The 20,688-nt window shown below is 39.8% G+C and overlaps 1 protein-coding gene across 2 annotated transcripts in view; it reads left to right on the forward strand.

The window, feature by feature from the left end:
- Nucleotides 1-363: 363 nt before the first annotated feature.
- Nucleotides 364-20,688, forward strand: part of Dhx40 (DEAH-box helicase 40) — a 44,011-nt gene continuing 23,686 nt past the window's right edge. The window contains exons 1-10 of one of the 2 annotated variants that reach the window (XM_041665682.1): nucleotides 364-540; nucleotides 1,351-1,518; nucleotides 3,828-3,973; nucleotides 5,991-6,110; nucleotides 6,981-7,208; nucleotides 7,570-7,636; nucleotides 8,936-9,067; nucleotides 15,337-15,436; nucleotides 19,761-19,847; nucleotides 19,984-20,166. In XM_041665682.1, coding sequence (XP_041521616.1) covers nucleotides 429-540; nucleotides 1,351-1,518; nucleotides 3,828-3,973; nucleotides 5,991-6,110; nucleotides 6,981-7,208; nucleotides 7,570-7,636; nucleotides 8,936-9,067; nucleotides 15,337-15,436; nucleotides 19,761-19,847; nucleotides 19,984-20,166 — 1,343 coding nt within the window. In that variant the 5' untranslated portion in view covers nucleotides 364-428. Of the gene's footprint in view, nucleotides 541-872; nucleotides 986-1,350; nucleotides 1,519-3,827; nucleotides 3,974-5,990; nucleotides 6,111-6,980; nucleotides 7,209-7,569; nucleotides 7,637-8,935; nucleotides 9,068-15,336; nucleotides 15,437-19,760; nucleotides 19,848-19,983; nucleotides 20,167-20,688 lie in introns of those variants that run through there. The other variant, XM_041665683.1, reaches the window with a different exon arrangement.

Here is a 20,688-nt window from a genome sequence, read left to right on the forward strand (position 1 = left end):
GGACGGATGCAGCTCCTGGGAAAGGGTCACTTCCAATGGGGTGTGTGGGGATAGAGGAGACCGGTGATGGTGTGGCACCTAAAGGAGGTGTAGCCCTGCCTTACTTTACTCTACAAGTCAAACAAAACAAACCAAAACCAAAACCGTGAACTAGCCTTCACGTGCTCAGGCACGGCTTCGCAGCTCAGGCGGAGGCACGTGCAGTGGGCGGGGCGCCTTTGGGGGCGGGGCTCCAGGGCCCTCCCCAGGAGGGCGGGCCGTGCGCATCCAAGCGGCCGCCGCCACGTCACCGAGCCGCTCCTCCTCCCGTCAGTGCCAGTCGCACGCGCGGAAGTAAACACCCGCACGTCATCAGGGCGCGTCCTCGCCTTTCCCCTCCCATCTCCTCAGCTCGGTGGACGTGATCGCCTCTTCTCCGGACCGGGTCTATGTCCCGGTTTCCCGCCGTCGCGGGCAGGGCGCCAAGGCGGCAGGAGGAGGGCGAACTGCCAAGAGAGCTCCAGGAAGAGCGGCCGTCAGCTGTTCGCATCGCTGACAGAGGTGCGGTCCGCGGGACGGCGTGGCAGCCGGCGGGAGTTATTTGAGGGGTGAAAAGTACATTTCTGGGTGGCAGAGGAGAGGGGGAGGAGGCTCAGACGTTCTCTTGGTCTTTCAAGTCTGAAGGCGAACTTTGCGTCCAGTGAGCACTTTGGCTTAGAGGGGGGCGGTCCCAAACCCAAGTTAGGTGAAAACCTCGCCTGGGGGTAAGAAAGTGGACCCGAACGCCCAAAATGCGTTCTGCTCTTCAACAGCCTCATAAAGCCTTTGTTCTCTACCCGTTCATCCCCCTCCCCTTCGCCGGGCCGCCAGCCTGCCTTTGGGTACGGTATGAAGGGAGCCCGTTTCCAGGAGCCAGTTTCCATGGTTACCCACCACTTGGCCTTCTGGGATATCAGTCACTCTGAACAGGGACCTAACTTGAACCGTGAATCAGAAGCAAATACAGGTGGCTTCTTATTCTTCTGAGAGGTGTTCCGCTGAGTTCAGGTTTTTGCTTTGTTGTCTAATAAAACTTGGAGTTTTGTGCTTCTGTGGAGGTGTGCATGAATGCATGTTGCCTACTGCTAGATTGACTTTGTCAAGTACTTTGAGTTACACATCAACAATGTTGAAGTTGTTTGACTTTTACCAAAAAGTTACTCTAAGTTTAGAAACTTTGACGTGTGATTTGTCCATAGGTGACGTCACTGGAAAGTCGTGAATTGAGCCTTCCAGTTGTGTGATTTCTTTGCTTTTCTTCGTTCTGTTCTGAGACGTTGTCAGAGACAGCTTCACGGGTCTTTTAATTGCACTGTTTTTGTGTTGTTACAGAAGAGAAAGGATGCACATCGCAGGAGGGAGGAACAACTCCAACTTTTCCTATTCAAAAACAAAGAAAAAAGCTCATTCAAGCTGTGAGGGACAATTCGTTCCTCATTGTTACTGGAAATACAGGAAGTGGTAAAACAACTCAACTCCCTAAATACCTTTATGAAGCAGGTAATCTTCTTCTTGGATACATCTGGAAGCACGAAAGAAACAAAATAAAACTTTAAGGTCTAGTAAAACTGCTGTAGTGTGTAAATGCCCATTTTGCCCACTTCCTCATTTCCCCATCCTTGCTCTGTCTCCTTTGCTTTATTTCAGGCTCAGGGATTGCTGGTGAGTTTTTTTCCATTTTTATTTGCTGTAGTAATAATAGAAGAAGGCTGGGTGTGATAGTACATATTTCAATCCCAGCACTTGTTAGAGGCAAGGGCATCTCTGAACTTTGAGGTTAACATAGTTTATATAGTGAGTTCCAGGCCAGCTATCGTTATATGGTGAGGAAGAAAAAAATATATCAGATAGATGCTAATTTTCTCCTTAGAATAAGGCTGTCTTGTTACCCAGAGAGAACTGAAGTGATTGTGAAGGGAGAAAATAGGTGTTCTCTGTTGCTGGCATTTTTATTATTCTTCCTCCAGAGCTTTATCAGGTATATATTCTCAGATTCTATCAGCATCAAGCTAACAAATGACCGAGAAAGTGTCTGTTTCACTAGTATGACAACATTCTCTGTCTTAAGGTTGGAAAAGAACAAAATCATTTTGGATATGATTCACATTAAAATAAAAACTAATTTGGGGGGGGCTGGAGAGATGGCTCAGCAGATGAGAGTTCTTGCTGCATTTCTAGGGTCCAGACTTATGTTCCCAGCACCCACTTTGAACCTGTAACTCTATCTCTGGGGAATCTGATGCCCTCTTCTGGACTTCTGTGCACCTGAAGGTGTACATTCAAGTACAGAGATATACACACTTTATTCGAAAACATATATTTTAAAACTTAATTATTTTTTCATTTGTTTTTCTTTTTTTGGTTTTTTGAGACAGGGTTTTTCTGTAGTTTTGGAGCCTGTCCTGGAACTAGCTCTTGTAGACAAGGTCGGTCTAGAACTCACAGACGTACTCCTGCCTCTGCCTCCCGAGTGCTGGGATTGAAGGAATGCACCATCCACTCTCCAACTTTTAATTAATTTTATTTTGAGAATGGCCTCCATCTACTCTCTTTATGCTGGCCTCCATCACGTCTGCCCTTATATTAACCTAATCTGATGCATCAAACCTAATTTGACATCTGCTAAGGCATACCATTATTTTCATGTTATTAAGAAAAAAGTGCTACCTAATATATATTGCATCCATTTTCATGGTTAATATATCTTCAGAAACGGGCCAGACTGTGGTGGCGCACGCCTTTAATCCCAGCACTCAGGAGGCAGAGGCAGGCAGATCTCTGTGAGTTCGAGGCCAGCCTGGTCTACACGAGCTAGTTCCAGGACAGGAACAGAAAGCTACAGAGAAACCCTGTGTCAAAAATTCAAAAAAAAAAAAAATCTTCAGAAACTTATGGAAATGTGGTTTATTTAAGTCCAGTTTTACTTCTGTGCCAAGGAAAAGTTTAGGAAGTGTGTGGAGGTTTTTAGATTTCAGTTTTACACTTCTAAAGCCAGGTGCAGTCTTTATGCCTATAGTACCAGCTGCTTGGGAGGTGGAGCCAAGACAATCAGTAGAGCTTAGGAATTTGAGGGAAGTATGACAGCATAATGAGATCTGGTCAAAAAGTAAAACAAACAACCCAAATCTACAGAATCTTGGCATATTTATGAATGATTTTAAAAATTGAAAAGTGGGGGCTGGAGAGATGGCTCAGCACTTAAGAGCACTGGTTCTTCCAGAGGTCCTGAGTTCAATATCCAGCAACCACATGGTGTTTCACAACCATCTATAATGAGATCTTCTGCCCTCTTCTGGCATGCAGGCACACATGCAGATAGAACACTGTATACAAAATAAATAAATAAGTAAATCTTTAAAAATTGGAAAATGAAAACCTCACACCTAATTAACACTTGTACATTTAGAATGGCTATGCATGTGTATTTTTTAAAATTAACTTCCTTTTATATCAGTATATGTGTGTAGACAGATGTGTGACACAGTGTGCATGTGGAGATCAGAGCGTAACTGTAGGGAGTTAGTTCCCTCCTGCCTTTGTGGGATCTGGGATGGAACTCAGGTCATCAGGCAAGCATGCTTAGCTGCTGAACCATCCTTCTGGTCTCTGAGTGTGCATTTCTATTTTAAACCAATAGATTTATTTGTAGTGTATTTGCAAATATGCTACAGTATGTTGCAATTTAGAGGATTTTCCTTTGGAAACATTCATTCTATTTGTATTGATTGACCAGCAACAATTTTAATTTTAGTTCAGTAGGAAGAAACCATTGCTAACTAACTTTGTGTGTTTGTTTCTGGTTTTGATAGGATTTTCACAACATGGCATGATTGGCGTGACTCAGCCACGAAAAGTTGCTGCCATATCAGTTGCTCAGAGGGTTGCTGAAGAAATGAAATGCACCTTAGGCTCTAAAGTAGGGTACCAAGTTCGTTTTGATGATTGCAGCTCCAAGGTACAATAGTTTTATTGGTATACATTTAAAGTACTACAAACTCACACCCCTAACTCTTATGTTTGTCTTTCTGTGATCCCGTGTGTGCACTTGTGTGTGGTGGTCAATGGATCACTTTTAGGTGTTGCCCCTCAAGTGCCGTGTATATGTGTGTTGTTTGTTTTTCACTCACGGTCTCCCCAAGTAGGCTACCTCCTTTATGAAAGCTAGCTTCTTCAAATAAACAGTAGGTAAACCTTAAGAGTAGGGATGGAGTAGGGTGATGTATGGCGTGGGGAGATAACTCAGTTGGTAAAGGACCTGCCTTGAAGCACGAGGACCGGAGTTCAGTCCTCAGAATTCACAAAAGTAAGGTATTTTTGTTTTGTTATGTTTTTTGACTTTTTATGCATGTAAGTATTTTGCCTGTCTGTGTGGTATATGTGCACCATGTACATGCCTGGTGCCTGAGGAGTCCAGAAGAGGGCACCAGGTACCTGCAACTAGAATTACAGATGGGATGGGTCTACCTTACAGGTGCTGGCAACTAAATCCCGCTTCTCTGAGAAAAAGCAGCAAGTTTTCTTAACTCCTAAGGCATCTCTCCGGCCCCTAGAATTAATTTTTGTTGCATATGGTTAAAGCTTTATCTCTTAAGTACCCAGTACCCTCTTTTCTCCTTCCTCAGCTAATTTATCCATTATCAAATGAAGGTAATGTTTATTTTTCTTAAGATACCTTTTTTAAAATCATAAGTTATTTGCATTTAAGAATTATACCTTAAAAATCTATTTTATGTGTATAGTTGTTTTTGTCTGCATGTATGTCCGTGTGCTACATGCATGCCTGATACTTGAGAAGGGCAGAAGAGGGCATTGGATTCTCTGGAATTGAAATGAATAGATGATTGTGAGTTGCTGTGTAGGTGCAGGGAACCAAACTAGGCTCCTCTGCAAGAACAGCACTGTTACCCACCAGACCATCTCTTCAAACCTAGTGTTGGTGGCTTTCATATTTAACCTATTTTCTTGTAGTACTAAAGTGTACATAAGATGAACTTTGCCATTTTAACCATCTTAAGTGTATAATTCAGTAGCATCAGGTACAGTCACAGTTTACAATGTTGTTTAACTATCACTGCTATTTTCAGAACTTTTTTATAATCTCAAACAGAAACTGCTTTCAGCCCCTGTGGCTCTCACCTCTATGAACATGCCTAGTTAAAGTATCTAAGTGACATAACACAGTATTTACTTTGTACCTCTTATCACACTTAGCTGTTTTCAGAGTCTATTCATTATCTTAGTTTATTTTTTATTACTATGATAAAATGTTAACCAAAACTGACTTGGGAAGGAAAGAGTTCACTTGGCTTACAGGTTACAGACCATCATTTAGGGAAACCAAGGCAGGAATCTAGATGCAGCAATAGACATAGAGGCCATGGAGTGCTGTTGACTGACTTGTTTGCAATGGCTTGCTCAGTTTGCTTTATCATAGAACCTTCTACAACCATATGTCCTGGGATGGCACTGATCTTTGGAGACAGTTTCTCAGTTGAGGTTCCCTCCTCTCAGGTGACTGACTATAGTTTATGTCAGAGACTAGCCAGCTTATTCCATACTGGGTCTTGATGTTCTTGAATCAGTGGAAAACTTGTCAACTTAATTAACCAAGTCAGCAAAGTTTTTTTTAGTTTGTTTGCCATGCTGGGGATAGAACCTAGGGCCTTTGTGCATGCTAGAAAATGCATGCACCGCCACTAAAGTATCCCCCGTATCTTGTCTGAAAGAATTTATCTTGCCACATTCCACAGTCATCTTTGTGTCCCCTTATTGGTGACTTGCTTTATCTCAGGACACTCCTTAGTTCCTGTTTATTTTGGTGGTGTCTTTTATAGTTAACCATCCTTGTTAAACAGTTTTATGTTTCTTTTAACGTGGTGGTTTGATCTGTGCATTTGGGGATGGGGAATTAGTTGAATCTTAGTGAAGTTTTGTGATGCTACAAGTTACTGTACTCTGCTTTCAAACATTAGGAAACAGCAATCAAATACATGACTGATGGGTGTTTACTCAAACATATTTTGGGAGATCCAAATCTTAACAAATTCAGTGTCATTATTTTGGATGAAGCTCATGAAAGAACTTTGACTACAGTGAGTATTTCAATTTTTTTTTATATATATAACAAGTGTGTAGGGCAGTGGTGGTTCACCTTTAATCCCAGCACTTGGACAGGAGGCAGAAGCAGGCAAATCTCTGTGAGTTTGAGACCAGCCTGGTGTACAGAGCGAGTTCTAGGATAGGCTGCAAAGCTACACAGAGAAACCCTGTCTCGAAAAAAAAAAAAAAAAAAAAAAAAGAAACCAAAAAATAGGTCGTTTGTTTGGGGTAACTTTTTACTGTATCAAGAATTGCCTCCTCTTACATTTATTCTATTGAAATAGAAATTCTTTGGTTACAATAGCAATCTATTTTAAATAGGTTGTGATTGGGCATGATGGTCGATGAATTTAATCCTAGCACTCAGGAGGCAGAGGTAAGCAGATTTCTTAAGAGTTTGAGGCCAGCCTAGTCTATAGAGGAGTTCCAGACCACCCCATGCTACATAGTGAGACCTTTTTCAACAAACAAAAATAAAATAAAATAGGATAGCTGGGCTAGGGATGTAGCTCAGTTGGTAGAGTGCTGGCCTAGTATGTACAAAGCCCTGGGTTGATCTTCAACACTGCCTAAAAATCCCAGCACTCTTGAAGTGGAAGTAGGAGGATTCAAAATTCAGGGTCATCCCAGACTATATATCTAGTTCTACACCAGCCCTGGGCTACTTGAAACTCTGTCTCAAAACATAAATATTTTTTATACTCGGGAGACAGAGGCAGGCAGGTTCCTGTTTTACTTAGTAAGTTCTAAGCCAACCAGAGCTTCACAGTGAGACCCGGTTTCAAAAATAAATAAATAGAAATGAACAAATAAGTAAAATAATAAAATGCTAGCATTTGTGGCTTACTAGATTTTTCTTTCAGGATATCTTATTTGGTTTACTGAAGAAGCTGTTTCAGGATAAGTCTCCTAACAGGAAAGAACATTTAAAGGTGGTGGTGATGTCAGCAACTATGGAGCTAGCGAAACTCTCTGCATTCTTTGGAAACTGCCCCATATTTGATATACCTGGAAGACTCTATCCAGTCAGAGAGAAATTCTGCAATTTGATTGGCCCACGAGACAGAGAAAATACTGCATATATTCAAGCGGTATTACTTAGCAATCTTTTTGTGTCTTTTGTGTATGTGATTTTACTTGGGCAATTTATCTTATTTTTACAAATTTCATTTATTGTCGGGTGTGTATGATGTCTTGTAGGGGTCATGCATATGGTGGTCAGATGACAACTCTGAGGTTGTTGTCTCCATCAACCTTTGTGTGGGTTGTAGAGATTAAACTAAGGTCATCAAGCTTGCATGGCAAGCACCTTGCTTACTGAGCCATCGTGCCTTCATGAATGCTAGGACTTTGGGGAGCTCATTTTTTTGTTTTGTGGATCAAGAAGATATGGTAGTGAATGAGTATTTTATACCAACATATGATTATTATATTTTTGCTTTTTTTCTTTAGATTGTGAAAGTGACCATGGATATTCATTTGAATGAAATGGCTGGAGACATTTTAGTTTTTCTGACTGGTGAGCATTCTCTACTAGGTTTAATAATATCTATAGTTTTTAAGCCAGGTATAGTGGTGCATGGTACTAACCTCAGAACTCTGGAGACAGAGGCAGAATGATTGCTGCAACTTCAAAGATAGATCAGACTACATCCAAGACTAGCTTTGAGCTATATGATAAGACCCCATTCAAAAACAAAGAGGGACAACAACAAACAAAAACCCCTCAATTTTTCAATAAATAAGTAAGTAAATGAAATGATTTTGTAGATTTTGAGACAAGGTCTTTCTTGATATATTGCCCAGACCACTCTGGGGAGCAGGCATACATCACTGCATCTAGTTAATGTCTTTCTTTTGGAAGCAGGACATATGACACTGGAATGGACAGACTGCCCCTTCTCCTAGGGTATTTGGGCTTCTTTCTCAGCTGTTGCCTTACCTGTTTATGATTCTCAGCTAGATAATATGTAGACAGAACGCTAGGCTCACTAGTAAAACATATCAACTACACCACCCTTTCATAGAAATTAGCTCTGGAAAGTGGTTTTTATTTGGGGGGGGGATAGGGGGAGGGAAGTTTACTATAGACAGAGCTCTAATTTGACTAAGTAATCCTGGTTCTGAATAATTAATTCTTTTATTCAGACATCTCAACTGTCATTCCTTGAAATGGTGAGATAACACAGTGTAGATATGATATAGATTCCATGTATTACAAGCTTGTAGCAGATTTGGGGTGTCAAAAATAGAGCAGTTACTAAGAGTAATTTAACTTTTTAACTAGCTGCATCCTAACAGAAATAAGTTATTTTATTGCTAATGGCTTACTCTGCCAGTACTAATGTCTGAAGTGAGACTTTTAAAACTGTATCTTCACTGTTTGAAAGTTAAGTTTTTGCAATGTACCTGAATTCAGTAATTTCCTGGACTAGTTTCTCCTGTGTGTATTTCAGTCTTCCTGAAACTCTGTATTAACAGCCTGAGGGCTTGAAGATGATTAACACTTTTGCTTCTTTAGAAATCAGAAACATACTTCTGCTTGAATTTTGTTGTTGAGGTTGGGCATACCTTACATGAAAAAAAAAGTGATATAGCACAACCTTAAGCTAATTTTAAACTGGACTTTAAAAAAATCTTTAAAATTTGCAGTTCAGGCCGTGTGGTGGTGGTACATTCCTTTAATCCCAGCACTTTGGAGGCAGAGGCAGGTGGATCTCTGTGAGTTCGAGACGAGCCTGGTCTACAAGAGCTAGTTCCAGGACAGGCTCCAAAAAAATTGCAGTTCAGTTCCTGAAGTTCTTCCTTCTCATTCCAGGTCAGTTTGAAATAGAGAAGAGTTGTGAACTGCTTTTTCAGATGGCTGAGTCTGTCGATTACGATTATGATGTTCAAGACACCACGCTAGATGGCTTATTGATACTGCCGTGTTATGGGTCTATGACAACAGGTAATTCCTTACTAGGAAAGAAAATATGACAGGCTTTTAAAGACTTTTTAAAAACTATTTAGTTTTTTTATTTATGTGTTTCTGTGTGAGTCCGTATATATGAGTACATGCTTGTGGGAGCCAGCTGGGCCAGAAGAGAGCATTGCATACCTAGAGCTATATTTACAGGCAGGAGTGTGTTGCTTGATAGGGGTACTGGGCGCCAGACTCTAGTCCCCTGAAAGAGTAGCAAGAGCTTTTGACCACTGAACTCTCTCTCCATCCCCCTTTTAAAATGTTTTTCATTAATTACTATATATATACAAAACATATATAGATCTCTAATATTTGGGTCAAAAAATTTTACAAACTGATCTCGGTTTTGTAACTTCCAGGTCTTAACCCAAATCATGAAGTAAAATGTTAAGAGAACCATCATCCCTTGAGAGAACTGATTTTGTTTAAAGTCCTTTCACGATAGCTTTCAAGAACCTTGGAACTCCTCAGTATTTTAAGAGTGGATTTTGTGGTCTCCCAACAGAACAAAGTTCCTTTTGGGCATTCTTTCAAATGAGGACTATAGTCTCTCAATACTTAGTCTGCCATTGCTGCAAAATTGATAGAAATCTTAGGTATCCTGGTATGTCTTACAGTAAACAGAGTGGATTTTTATTCTCTATTAAGTAGCCATATATTGGCCACTTTTCAAGAATGGTCATGTATTTGGTGTGTGTGTGTATGTTCAAAGAGGATATGCAAATTTTATTTGGCTGTAAAAAATATTGTTGAATGAAACCTAGAATTTTTTTCTTTGAAACTTCTTTTATTATTGGAGTTAACTTATAAAACTTAAAGGTGTGCTGTGGCTGAAGAAAGATGGCCCAGCAGTTAAGAGCACTGACTGCTTTTCCAGAGGACCCTGGTTAAGTACCTGGCACCATATGTTGGCTCACAACCATATGTAGCTTCAGTTCTAGAGGATTGAAGCCTGCTTCTGGCCTCCTTGTGCACCACACACATGAGGTACACAAACATATATGTAGGCAAAACATCCATACACATAAAAAAATAGAAACAATTTTTTAAAATCCCTCCTCCAGCAAATCTTGCTGCTACAGAATTCAGTTATTATATATTTTTGAATGAAATACATCAACCATCCAAACAGATTTGACCTAAAGTACATCTGTATAGTTTAAAGAATGTTTAAATTAATAACTCTAACTTCAACAGTACCTGATTCGCTTCAGCAAGTATTTCTGTTTTATTCTACTTACATTTTTTTATGTCGATGGTATCATGTTTTATAATTGCTTTGCTCTGCAACTGACATTTTATTCTTGCCTCATTACCCGGAAAGAGGTCTCTCACTGAATTTGAAGTGCAACCTTTTGGGTAGCCTGGCTGGCAAGCTCTGGAGGTCCACTTATCTCCATCCCTCAGTGCTGCGATTACAAACACATGTGACCATGCCTGGCTTCTTAATATGGGTTCTGAGGATTTGAACTCAGGTCCGCATGCTTTTGCAGCAAGAGTTTTTATTTTAATAGCCATATTTATCTATTTCCCCTTTTGGGCTTGCTTATGAAATCCTTGGCATATCAAGGTCATCAAAGTATCCCATGAGAAACAATTTTTTTAAAAAAAAGCTAAAAATTACATTAGTAGTTAACCATAGAACAGGTGTTATTTTGGAAATATTTTGTGATAGTAGACTCTTGATCTTAGATTAAATAGTGATCTTCGTTTTACATCATAAAGACAATTATTTTTCTTTTCATTTTTTGAGGGGAGGGGAGTTTGAAACAAGGTTTCTTTGTGTAGCCCTGGCTATCCTGGGGCTTGCTCTATAGACCAGACTTGTCTGGAAACTCCCAACTCAAGCCACAGCCAAGTCTCAAGGACAGATAACAAAATTAATTCAACTTCTGTAGACCAACTTAGATGTTACAAGATTCTGTCTGATTGTGGACCGTTGGGTGTAATATACAAACTCAACAATTTGTTTTTGGTTTGGTTTTGTTTTTTTGAGACAAGGTTTCTCTGTCTCAAACTCCATTTGTAAACCAGGCTGGCCTTGAATTTATAGATCTGCCCACTTGTGCCTCCTGAGTGCTGCTATTAGAGGTGTGCAGCACCACCCAGTCTAAAGGCAGTCATCCTCCCACCATCCCCGGATAGCAATTCTCTGTTCAACAGCTCTGGCTGTCCTAGAACTCACTCTGTAGACCAGACTGTTCTTGAACTCACAGAGATCCACCTACCTCTGCCTCCTGAACGCTGGGATTAAAGGTATGCTCCACCGATGCTTAAGAGCAATTATTAAGGTTCTCATTGTTTTCTGGACTTTGATAATTAACTTTGTAACTAAAAATTTTAGAAACTCTGGTAAAAAGCCCAGTGTGGTAATGTATGTCTCACCCCTGTGACTACTCTTTTTCTGGGGCTGTTGCTAGCTCTTCTTCCCCAGCTTTGTTTCCCTCACTGAAATGAGACTGCTTCTTAAGGTTTCAGTTTTAACTTGCCGTTTTCTTAACCGTTTCTGTTTGGGAGACATGTCAGACTTACTTTGCGCTTTCGTGACTGACTCTTGAGAGCCTTTTCTACTTCTCTCTTGCTCCTGAGCTGTAAGCCTCTTGGGTTTCTAAGTCAGCTTTCTGACTTGTGCATTTATCGACCTAGATCTTTCAACCCAAGTAAATGGCAACTTACAGAGGTGATCTTTCTTTTTTAATAGTGGCACTTTTAAAAAATATATATTTAATTTTTATGTGCATTGGGGTTTTGCCATTGGTTTCAGGTTCCCTAAAACTGGAGTTATAGACAGGTGTGAGCTGCCATGTGGGTGCTGAGAATTGAACCTAGGTTCTTTGGAAGAGTAACCAATGCTCCTAACCGCTGAGCCGTTTCTCCAGCCCCTGTTCTTTTAGCTGATCGTTTCTTTCTTTTTTAACTATTGCTACAGTTGTATGTGTGTGTGTGTGTTTTGAGTTGTCCCTGTGGTCTACTAATTCATTTTCCCTGATTTAATTTGCCACCGAGTTCAGTGGTAAATATACCCTTTGAGAGTATACTTCTGGTTTCACTATGACTACAAGCTGTGTTCAGCATTATTTCTGAGTCTATGCAATTTTTTTCTATCTATCTACATGATGAAGTTGTATGAGTAAACTCTCATTGGATGTTTTAGTTTGTTTTTTCTTTTGAGTACTATCATGTGTAAGTTCTTATGATCCATTATGAACATAATTATAGTAGCTTGTAATAGTACAAAGAGGCATGCAGGTGGAATTGCTGCAGTACTGATTAATGTGCTAACTTAGCTATCCCTGCTTCATTTATCATTCTTATTTTGCTTTTATTTTGTTGGTGTTTTGCCTGTATGTATGTGTGAGGTGTTGGATCCTGGAGTTACAGACAGTGGTGAGCTGCCATGCGGTGCTGGGAAATGAACTCAGGTTCTCTGGAAGAGCAGCCAAGTGCTCTTAACTGCTGAGCCATCTCTCCAGTTTCTAAAAATAACTTTTTGAGATATAATTTACATATGATAAATAAATAAGACATGTAATATTATTTTAAAGCTATGGTTCATTGAATTTTGGTATTTTGTCTACTTACATAATCACAAGCATGATAAGCACCCCGATGTACTCTTTGTCTTCAGATTCAGTGCTTCCTTTCAAGGAAATTCTCTTGAATTTTGTCTTTGAATGCAGTTTCTGCCCCTTTTATTGACGTCTCTATTTCTTTAGCACAAGTCATCCTCCTGTTGCATAGTCTCTGTCTTTCAAATGTTTGTAGTTCCTTTCTAGTCTGATATGTTTTTAGATATATTTTTGTAATTACTTATGATTTCTTCATGTCAGGAGGTTGATTTTCATGTGTTGTTTATAATGCTCAAGGCAGGGTAGGGAGTGAAAATTTGGATTGATTATTTAAAAAAAAAACTAGTTAAAAAAAAGAGAAAAGAATGCTCAAGGGGGCTGGAGAGATGGCTCAGAGGTTAAGAGCGCTGACTTTCCTTCCAGAGGTCCTGAGTTCAATTCCCAGCAACCACATGGTGGCTCACAACCATCTGTAATGAGATCTGGTGCCCTCTTCTGGCATGTAGGCACACATGCAGACAGAACATTGTATACATAATAAATAAATAAATCTTTTTTTAAAAAAAAGAATGCTCAAGGCATTTCTTTGATGCATCAGATGACTTCTCAGGGTGGGCAGAGTTTGAACTTGGAAATATTGCATTCCACAGTCGTCCTACTCTTTCCTTCTTGATTGGCAGTTGTTGAGGTTTCACTACATTGAATTGTATTCCTTTTATCCACATAGACTCTATGCCTACACAAGTATATTTCTGCTTTGAGCTCTTTTGGTAAGAGCATTTAGACAGGGAATTCCATGATGAGAATTCTGTTTTCATTAGTTTTTATCACATCTGTCACTGAAGCTTTATATCAGTAAGAGTGTTAAATGGTCCTTAAAAACATATCTTAATTCTGGGCTCTGTGGTTAAGAGCACTGACTGCTCTTCCAGAGGACCTGGGTTCAATTCTCAGCAACCACATGGAAGCTTACAACTGTCTGTAACTCCAGTTGCAGAGGATCTGACACCTTCACACAGACACATGCAAGCAAAACACCAGTGCACATAAAACAAATAAATATTTAAAAATACATCTTTATTTCTTGGTAGGATTTGGAATGTTTCTTTCTCTGCCAGTTTTTCTCCCTGATTATTATAGTCCCTTATCAGGTGCTGGGTTACTAAGGACTAAGGTGTGTCTGACTAGTCCATGATTAGGAAAGTTGGGGATTAAAGGCAATCATAATTTCTGTGTCTTAATGAAACTGTTATACAACCTATTTATAATAATAAACAAAAAGTTGAAAGGAATATGAAAAACAAATGCAAATTAAGAATTTTTCTTCTTGGCATGTGGTCCTGGTGTACAACTTTAATCTCAGCACTCATCGGTAAAGTGGCAAGGCAGACCTCTGAGTCCAAGGCCAGCCTGGTCTTCAGAGCAAGTTCAAGGACAGCCAGGGCTACACCAAAAACAAAACAAAACAAAACAAAAAAAAAACAACCCTATCTCAAAAAACAAACAAACAAAATTTTCTTCTTGTCCCAATAGTTGTGCTCCTGTTCTTGATTTTGGATCTCATTGACATAGATGATCCATCCATGCAGCTCTTTTAGGGGAAAATACTTATTACTGGTGTTATACTCTTAAGACCAGAGACACAAGCATGGAGGTACAGTATGCATTGCTACCCCACCCCTACTAGTAATTAGTGTGGCCTTACTTCTTTGGAGAGGTAGACATTAGGTAGGCAGACGTATCCCAAAAGTAAAAACTATTTAACTGATCAATATTTTCTCTTTTTCTGAGACAGGGTTTCTCTGTGTAGCCTTGACTGTCCTGGAACTTGCCCTGTAGACAAGGCTGATCTCAGACTCAGAGATCCACCTGACTCTGCCTTCCGAGTGCTGGGATTAAAGTTACCCATTGCCCTACTAGCTGATCAATCTTTAAGGATGACAGAGATCCTTAGTTTGGAATCTGTGGATTGGCTTCAGGAAGTTTGAATATGTATGTATGTATGTATGTCCTTGGTTTTTAATAGGTAAATTCATACTTTTATACATGTCTTTACATGGAGCTATAACCTAGATAAAGGACATAGCTTTAAGTGATCTTTTTGTAATAGTAGCAGTATATAATTCCATATTTTAAGAAAATCTGTTTGTAAAGATTTATATTTAATTGTATGTAGGTAGGTGGGTCTGTGCATGTGATCAGGTACCTTTGGAGGCAGGAGGGCTTCAGATCCTCTGGAACTGCAGTTAAAGGTTGTTGTGAGCCAACAGATGCGGTGCTGGGATTCAAACTTGGGTCCATAGGACGAGCAGTAAGTTCCTTTATGCTCTGAGACATCTTTCCAGTCTGGATTTAAAAATCTTAAAAGTGAAACATTAAGAAATAGTTTTTGTTATTTTAGTTTATATTCTAGTTTATTTAAGAGGTGGTAAGCTAGATGTAGTGGAACACACCTTTAATTCCAGCACTCAGGGCAGAGGCAAGCAAATCTCTAAATTGGAGGTGAGCCTGGTTTATGAAGAGGGTGCCAGGGATAGCAGGATAGCCAGGACTACATAGTAAAGAAAAAGAAAGAAGAGGTGATAAAAATACAACTTCTAATGAAAAGAAATGATTTCTTTTAAAGATTGGTGTTGACAAGAGCATGTCTTAAACTAGTATTTTTTTTCTCTGTGTATATTTTAGATCAACAGAGGAGAATATTTTTGCCACCTCCACCTGGAATTAGAAAGTGTGTCATATCCACCAATATTTCTGCAACATCTTTGACAATAGATGGGATCAGGTACAACTTTTTAAAAAAAAATTATTTGTGTATATGTATGCTTGTGGAGGTCAGGACAATTTGAGGGAATTGGTTTTTGCCTTCTACCATTTAGGTATTGGAGATTGCATTCAGGTGGCCAGACTTACATACAAGTGCCTTTTTCCACTGAGCTGTCTTGCTGGCCCAGGTTTAAAACTTTTGAAAATTCTCTAAAAGTGAAGGAAACCATTTAGTTAACATAAATCATTACAGAGTTTGCAAACCTGTGTTTTTTTACTAATTCCTTTCTCACCTATTTCTTAGTGTTTTATTTCCTTACTTTTTTCTTTTATTTTGTCTTTGTTTGTTTTCTCTGTAGCTTTGGAGCCTGCCCCGGAACTAGCTCTATAGAATAGGCTGGCCATGAACTCACAGAGATTTGCCTACCTCTGCCTCCTGAGTGCTAGAATTAAAGGTTACCACCACTCGACTTTTTCTTTCTATAAATTTTATTTGTATGTACATATACACAGAGGTCTGAAGGCATTGGGTGTCCTCCTCTCTCATTCTCTACTGTATTCCTTTTGAGGCAGGGTTTTTCACTGAACCTAGAGGTCCTGTTTTTCATCTAGGCTGGCAGGTATCAAGCCCCATCAATTCTGTCTTTCCCTGCTCTGTTAGGAAAGTGCCTGGACCATGCCTGGCTTGCTACATGGGTGCTAGGATTAGAATGCCCATGATTGTATAGCCACTGCTCTTAACTGCTGCTAAGCCATCTCTTCAACCTCTTTTTAATGTTCTTAACTTATTCTCACCTTTCTTGTTTTTCTTTTTCTTTAAAGAATATCACTGTGTAAACCTGGCTGTGTTGTAAGAGGAGCGGCAGGGCTGCGTCCCCAGCACCCCGGCTGCCTGGCTAGCTTATGCCTGAAATAACAACACACAAACTGTATTCATTTAATCACTGCTTGGCCCATTTCTATCTAGCCTCTTCTAGACTAATTCTCACATATTAATTTAGCCCATTTCTAATCATCTGTGTAGCGCCCCTAGGTGCGCTTACCAGGAAGATTCTAGCCCACGTCCATCCTGGGTCGGAGCTTCATTGCCTGCGTCTGCCTGGGAGCTGGGAGCATGGCGTCTCTCTGAGGTGTCTGCTCCCGAGAGGAGAGCTGTGGAGTCTGAGCTCACTTCCTCTTCCTCCCAGTGTTCTGTTCTGTTTACTCCTCCCACCTATCTTCTAACCAATGAGGGCCAAGCAGTTTCTTTTTATTTAACCAATGACCTTCCTCCATCATGGCTGCCCTGGAACTCACTATGTAGATCAGGCTGATTTCAAACTCCAGAGATCTTCCTGCCTTTGCCTCCCAGGTGCTGTGACTAAAGGTATGTGCCACCACACCTAGCTCACCTTCCATATTTTATAATTACTGATTGCTTTGAGTGAGAAGTGGAGTAGGAAATACACTCTGAATTGTGTAATCTTTTTAATTAATTACTTGTTAAATTGAAGCCTTTTCTTCCTAAATACAAGATTATTTATAGTGCTTCATAGGTTTTAGCCAGCTGCTTTTCTAGCTGCCATTATCAAACCTTACATGGTTTGATACACCTTTTTGTCCCCAGCCCAATTTGGTAGTTTTATCTGGAGGGAGTGTTTCTTTCACTTCCTTGTGGAGTTGAATTATGGTGCAAGTTCCTATTGCTTTTGGATGTACTCAATAATGCGGTCAGATTTTGAGTAAAATTAGTAGAGAATCACCTGGAAAGTTCAATTCCATAGTCATAGCTAATGTGAAATTCTTCAGGCTTCTAAGCTATATCCCTTTCTGATACTTTATCTATTTTATATCTTTTTTTTTTTTTTTGATTTTCGAGACAGGATTTCTCTGTGGCTTTGGAGCCTGTCCTGGAACTAGCTCTGTAGTCCAGGCTGGTCTCGAACTCACAGAGATCCGCCTGCCTCTGCCTCCCAAGTGCTGGGATTAAAGGCGTGCACCACCACCGCCCGGCTTCTATTTTATATCTTTCACTAAGTCATACTGCCTGCCACACAACGGCTAGGTCACAGTCTCTAAGACTCAAATTATATTTCTTCTGGGTGAATGAGTAAAGAGAAAATACATTTCTTCTACTTAAAAAAACAAATAATGATTATGGGCTGGATAGTTAGCTCAGCAATTAAGCAGGCTGTTCTTCCAGAGCACACAGGCTCAGTTCCTAACTCTCACATGGCAACTCACAACCGTCTGTGACTCCAGTTCCATGGGATACAGTGCCCCTTTCTGGCCTCTGCAGGCTTCAGCACATATGTGGTATACAGACATGCCTGCAGGTAAAACATGTACGTACACACACACACACACACACACACACACACACACACACACAGAGAGAGAGAGAGAGAGAGAGAGAGAGAGAGAGAGAGAGGCATGAACACATGTGTACATGCAGAAAGAGACAGAGATTTAAAAGAGCACTTGTTGTACTCGCAGGGGACCTGGTTTTGGTTCCCAGCATCCATGGCTACTCAAAACTGTATGGACCTCCAGTTCCAGAGGATCTGATGCCATCTTCTGTCTTCTGTGGACAGTGCCTTCATATGGTGTACATATATACAAAGAGGCAAAACAAATAACACTCAGGAGGCAGAGACAGACGGATCTCTGTGAGTTAGAGGCCAGCCTAGTCTACAGCTTGAGTTCTGGGACAGCCAAGGCTACATAGAGAAACCCTGTCTCGTAAAACAAATTTTAAAAAAGTAAATAAAAATAAAAATAATGATTTCTTATCCAGGTATGTTGGATTGTAGTGTATCTGTAATTCCAGCACTCAGGAAACAGAGGCCGGGAGATCTTGAGTTTGAGGCCATCTTAAGGTACATGTAGTGACTACAGAGTCAGCTTTGGCCATACAGTAAAACCTTGTATCAAAAATACAATACAAATAGATACTTAAAATTTTAAATAAAAAATAGCGATTTCTCTAAAGGGTTAGAGCAGTAGAGTACATTGACTTCTGTAATTGTATATTTCCCGTTGTTTAGTAAAATGATAGACTTGGTGCTGTTCCTAACTTTTTACCCAACTTGTTATACAGTGGCTTAAAACGGGATGCTTAAGAATTAGATTTTGAATTGTTACAACAGTTCAGAGCTCAGTGTGAACCCTGTTTTAATAAATTTAAAAATGGAAAAAAAATTAAATTTCATACATTTACAGTTTTGTTTAAGTACTACCTCTATCTAGTTCCCAAATATTGTTCAGTCAAAATAAAACCCCATGTCTATTAAGCAGGTATTTTACCACTGAGCCATCTTGCTGTCTCTGAATCTGCTAGGGTTTTTTTTTAAATGATTTTTTTTATGTGTATGGGTTTTTTGCCTGTATTTAAGTCTGTACATCAGATGCATGCAGTGTGTGTCTGTGGAGGCCAGAAGGCTGTAGGATCCTCTTGGACTAGAGTTACGGGTGGTTATGAGCCACCGTGTGAGTTTATCTATAAGAGAAACTACTGAGCTATCTCTCTAGTCTCCATTCTGTAAGGTTTTAATGAATAATTTGGTGAATTTTTACTTTCTTGGTTTTTGTTATTCTGGTATGAATAGTGATCTACAAATGTTTGTATGTTTTTTTTGGTACCTTTGTATCTGTACTTAGAAATGGAATTGCTAGATCACATGGTAATTCTATTTTAGCTTTCTGAAGAATTGCCAAAATGTTTCCCTCATTGGCTTTACCACCATTAGTTTGCGAAGACTTTACTTTGTCATCAACTATGTATGATGATGGTTCCATTTCTTGACTTTCAAATTTTTTGTTTTCTTTCTTTTTTTAACATTCATTTATATTATTTAACATACTCTGTGTGTGTGTGTGTGTGTGTGTGTGTGTGTGTGTGTGTACACTTGTGTGTGTTGGTTTTTGTCTTGTACCATCCTGGTTCCAAAGATTGAACTCAGGTCATCAGGATTGTTGGCATGTGCCTTTACTATCTCCAAATTATCTCACCAAGTTGAATCCCAATTTTTATATTTAACATAAATAGTGCAGTAACTGCGGTAGAAAAGGAGACCCTTAAGTGGTTAAAATGGACAAGTTTTGGGGCTGGAGAGATAGCCTAGTGGTGAAGAGCACTGGCTACACTTCCAGAGGGCTTAGGTGTGATTCCCAGCACCTATTTGGTGGCTCTCAACTGTCTGTAACTCCATTTCTAGGAGATCTACTGGTAGCCCTCTTCTTGCCTTTGTGGGCAACAGACATGCATGTGGTGCACAGTAATTCACATGGGAAAACACCTATACACATAAATTAAAGTAAAAATTAATGCATCTCCGATATTTAACTTGCTTTTATTCTCTTAGATATGTAGTGGATGGAGGCTTTGTGAAGCAGTTGAATCACAACCCCAGATTAGGGTTGGACATCCTGGAGGTGGTTCCTATTTCAAAGTAAGTCTCTTTATCAAGCTTTTAAATTCAAAGAACAACTAGCTGATTAAAGTATTTCTACTTGTTTGAATATTGGAAGTAAATTACTTGGCAAACCCACAAAACATTTGGGGACTATTTTTGTTTTCTTTTGTAGAAGTGAAGCATTACAGCGAAGTGGCCGAGCTGGCAGGACTGCCTCAGGAAAATGCTTTCGGATTTATAGTAAAGATTTTTGGAACCAGTGTATGCCTGATCATGTGATCCCAGAGATTAAGAGAACTAGTTTGACATCTGTAGTTCTGACATTAAAGTGCCTTGCCATCCATGATGTCATAAGGTATGTGGGCAACCTCGAAAGCCATGTGGCTAGAGTGGAAGAAGCCTGGTTATGTCTCAGAAATCAGTTTTACTTTTTGACTAATGTGTTCCTGGGAATTGAGACTAATCTATTTCCAGGGTTTGTTCTCTTGTTGGTTGCTATTAAACTAAACCAAAGATATTAATTTACCTAAAACAGAACTCCATATTTTAGCCATTTTAAAGTGCGCAGTTCAAATTGTCGTTAGTAGATTCACATGTTACATGATCATTACCACTCTCAGATATCGGAACATTTTCATCAGCCTCAAATTGTTGTAATTTAAGATTGAGGAATCTAGAAGTAAACAGTGTTAAACTAATACTTGCTTTCAAGTTTTTTTGATTTTTTTTTTTTTTTGTTTTTTGTTTTTCGAGACAGGGTTTCTCTTGTAGCTTTGGAGCCCGTCCTGGAACTAGCTCTGTGGACCAGGCTGGCCTCAAACTCACAGGGTTCACCTGCCTCTGCCTTCCGAGTGCTGGGATTAAAGGCGTGCGCCAC

The sequence above is a fragment of the Microtus oregoni genome, unplaced genomic scaffold, assembly GCF_018167655.1.
Source record: "Microtus oregoni isolate MIOR12 unplaced genomic scaffold, Mior012 000015F_ref0000493, whole genome shotgun sequence".
Taxonomy (NCBI): Eukaryota; Metazoa; Chordata; class Mammalia; order Rodentia; family Cricetidae; genus Microtus; species Microtus oregoni.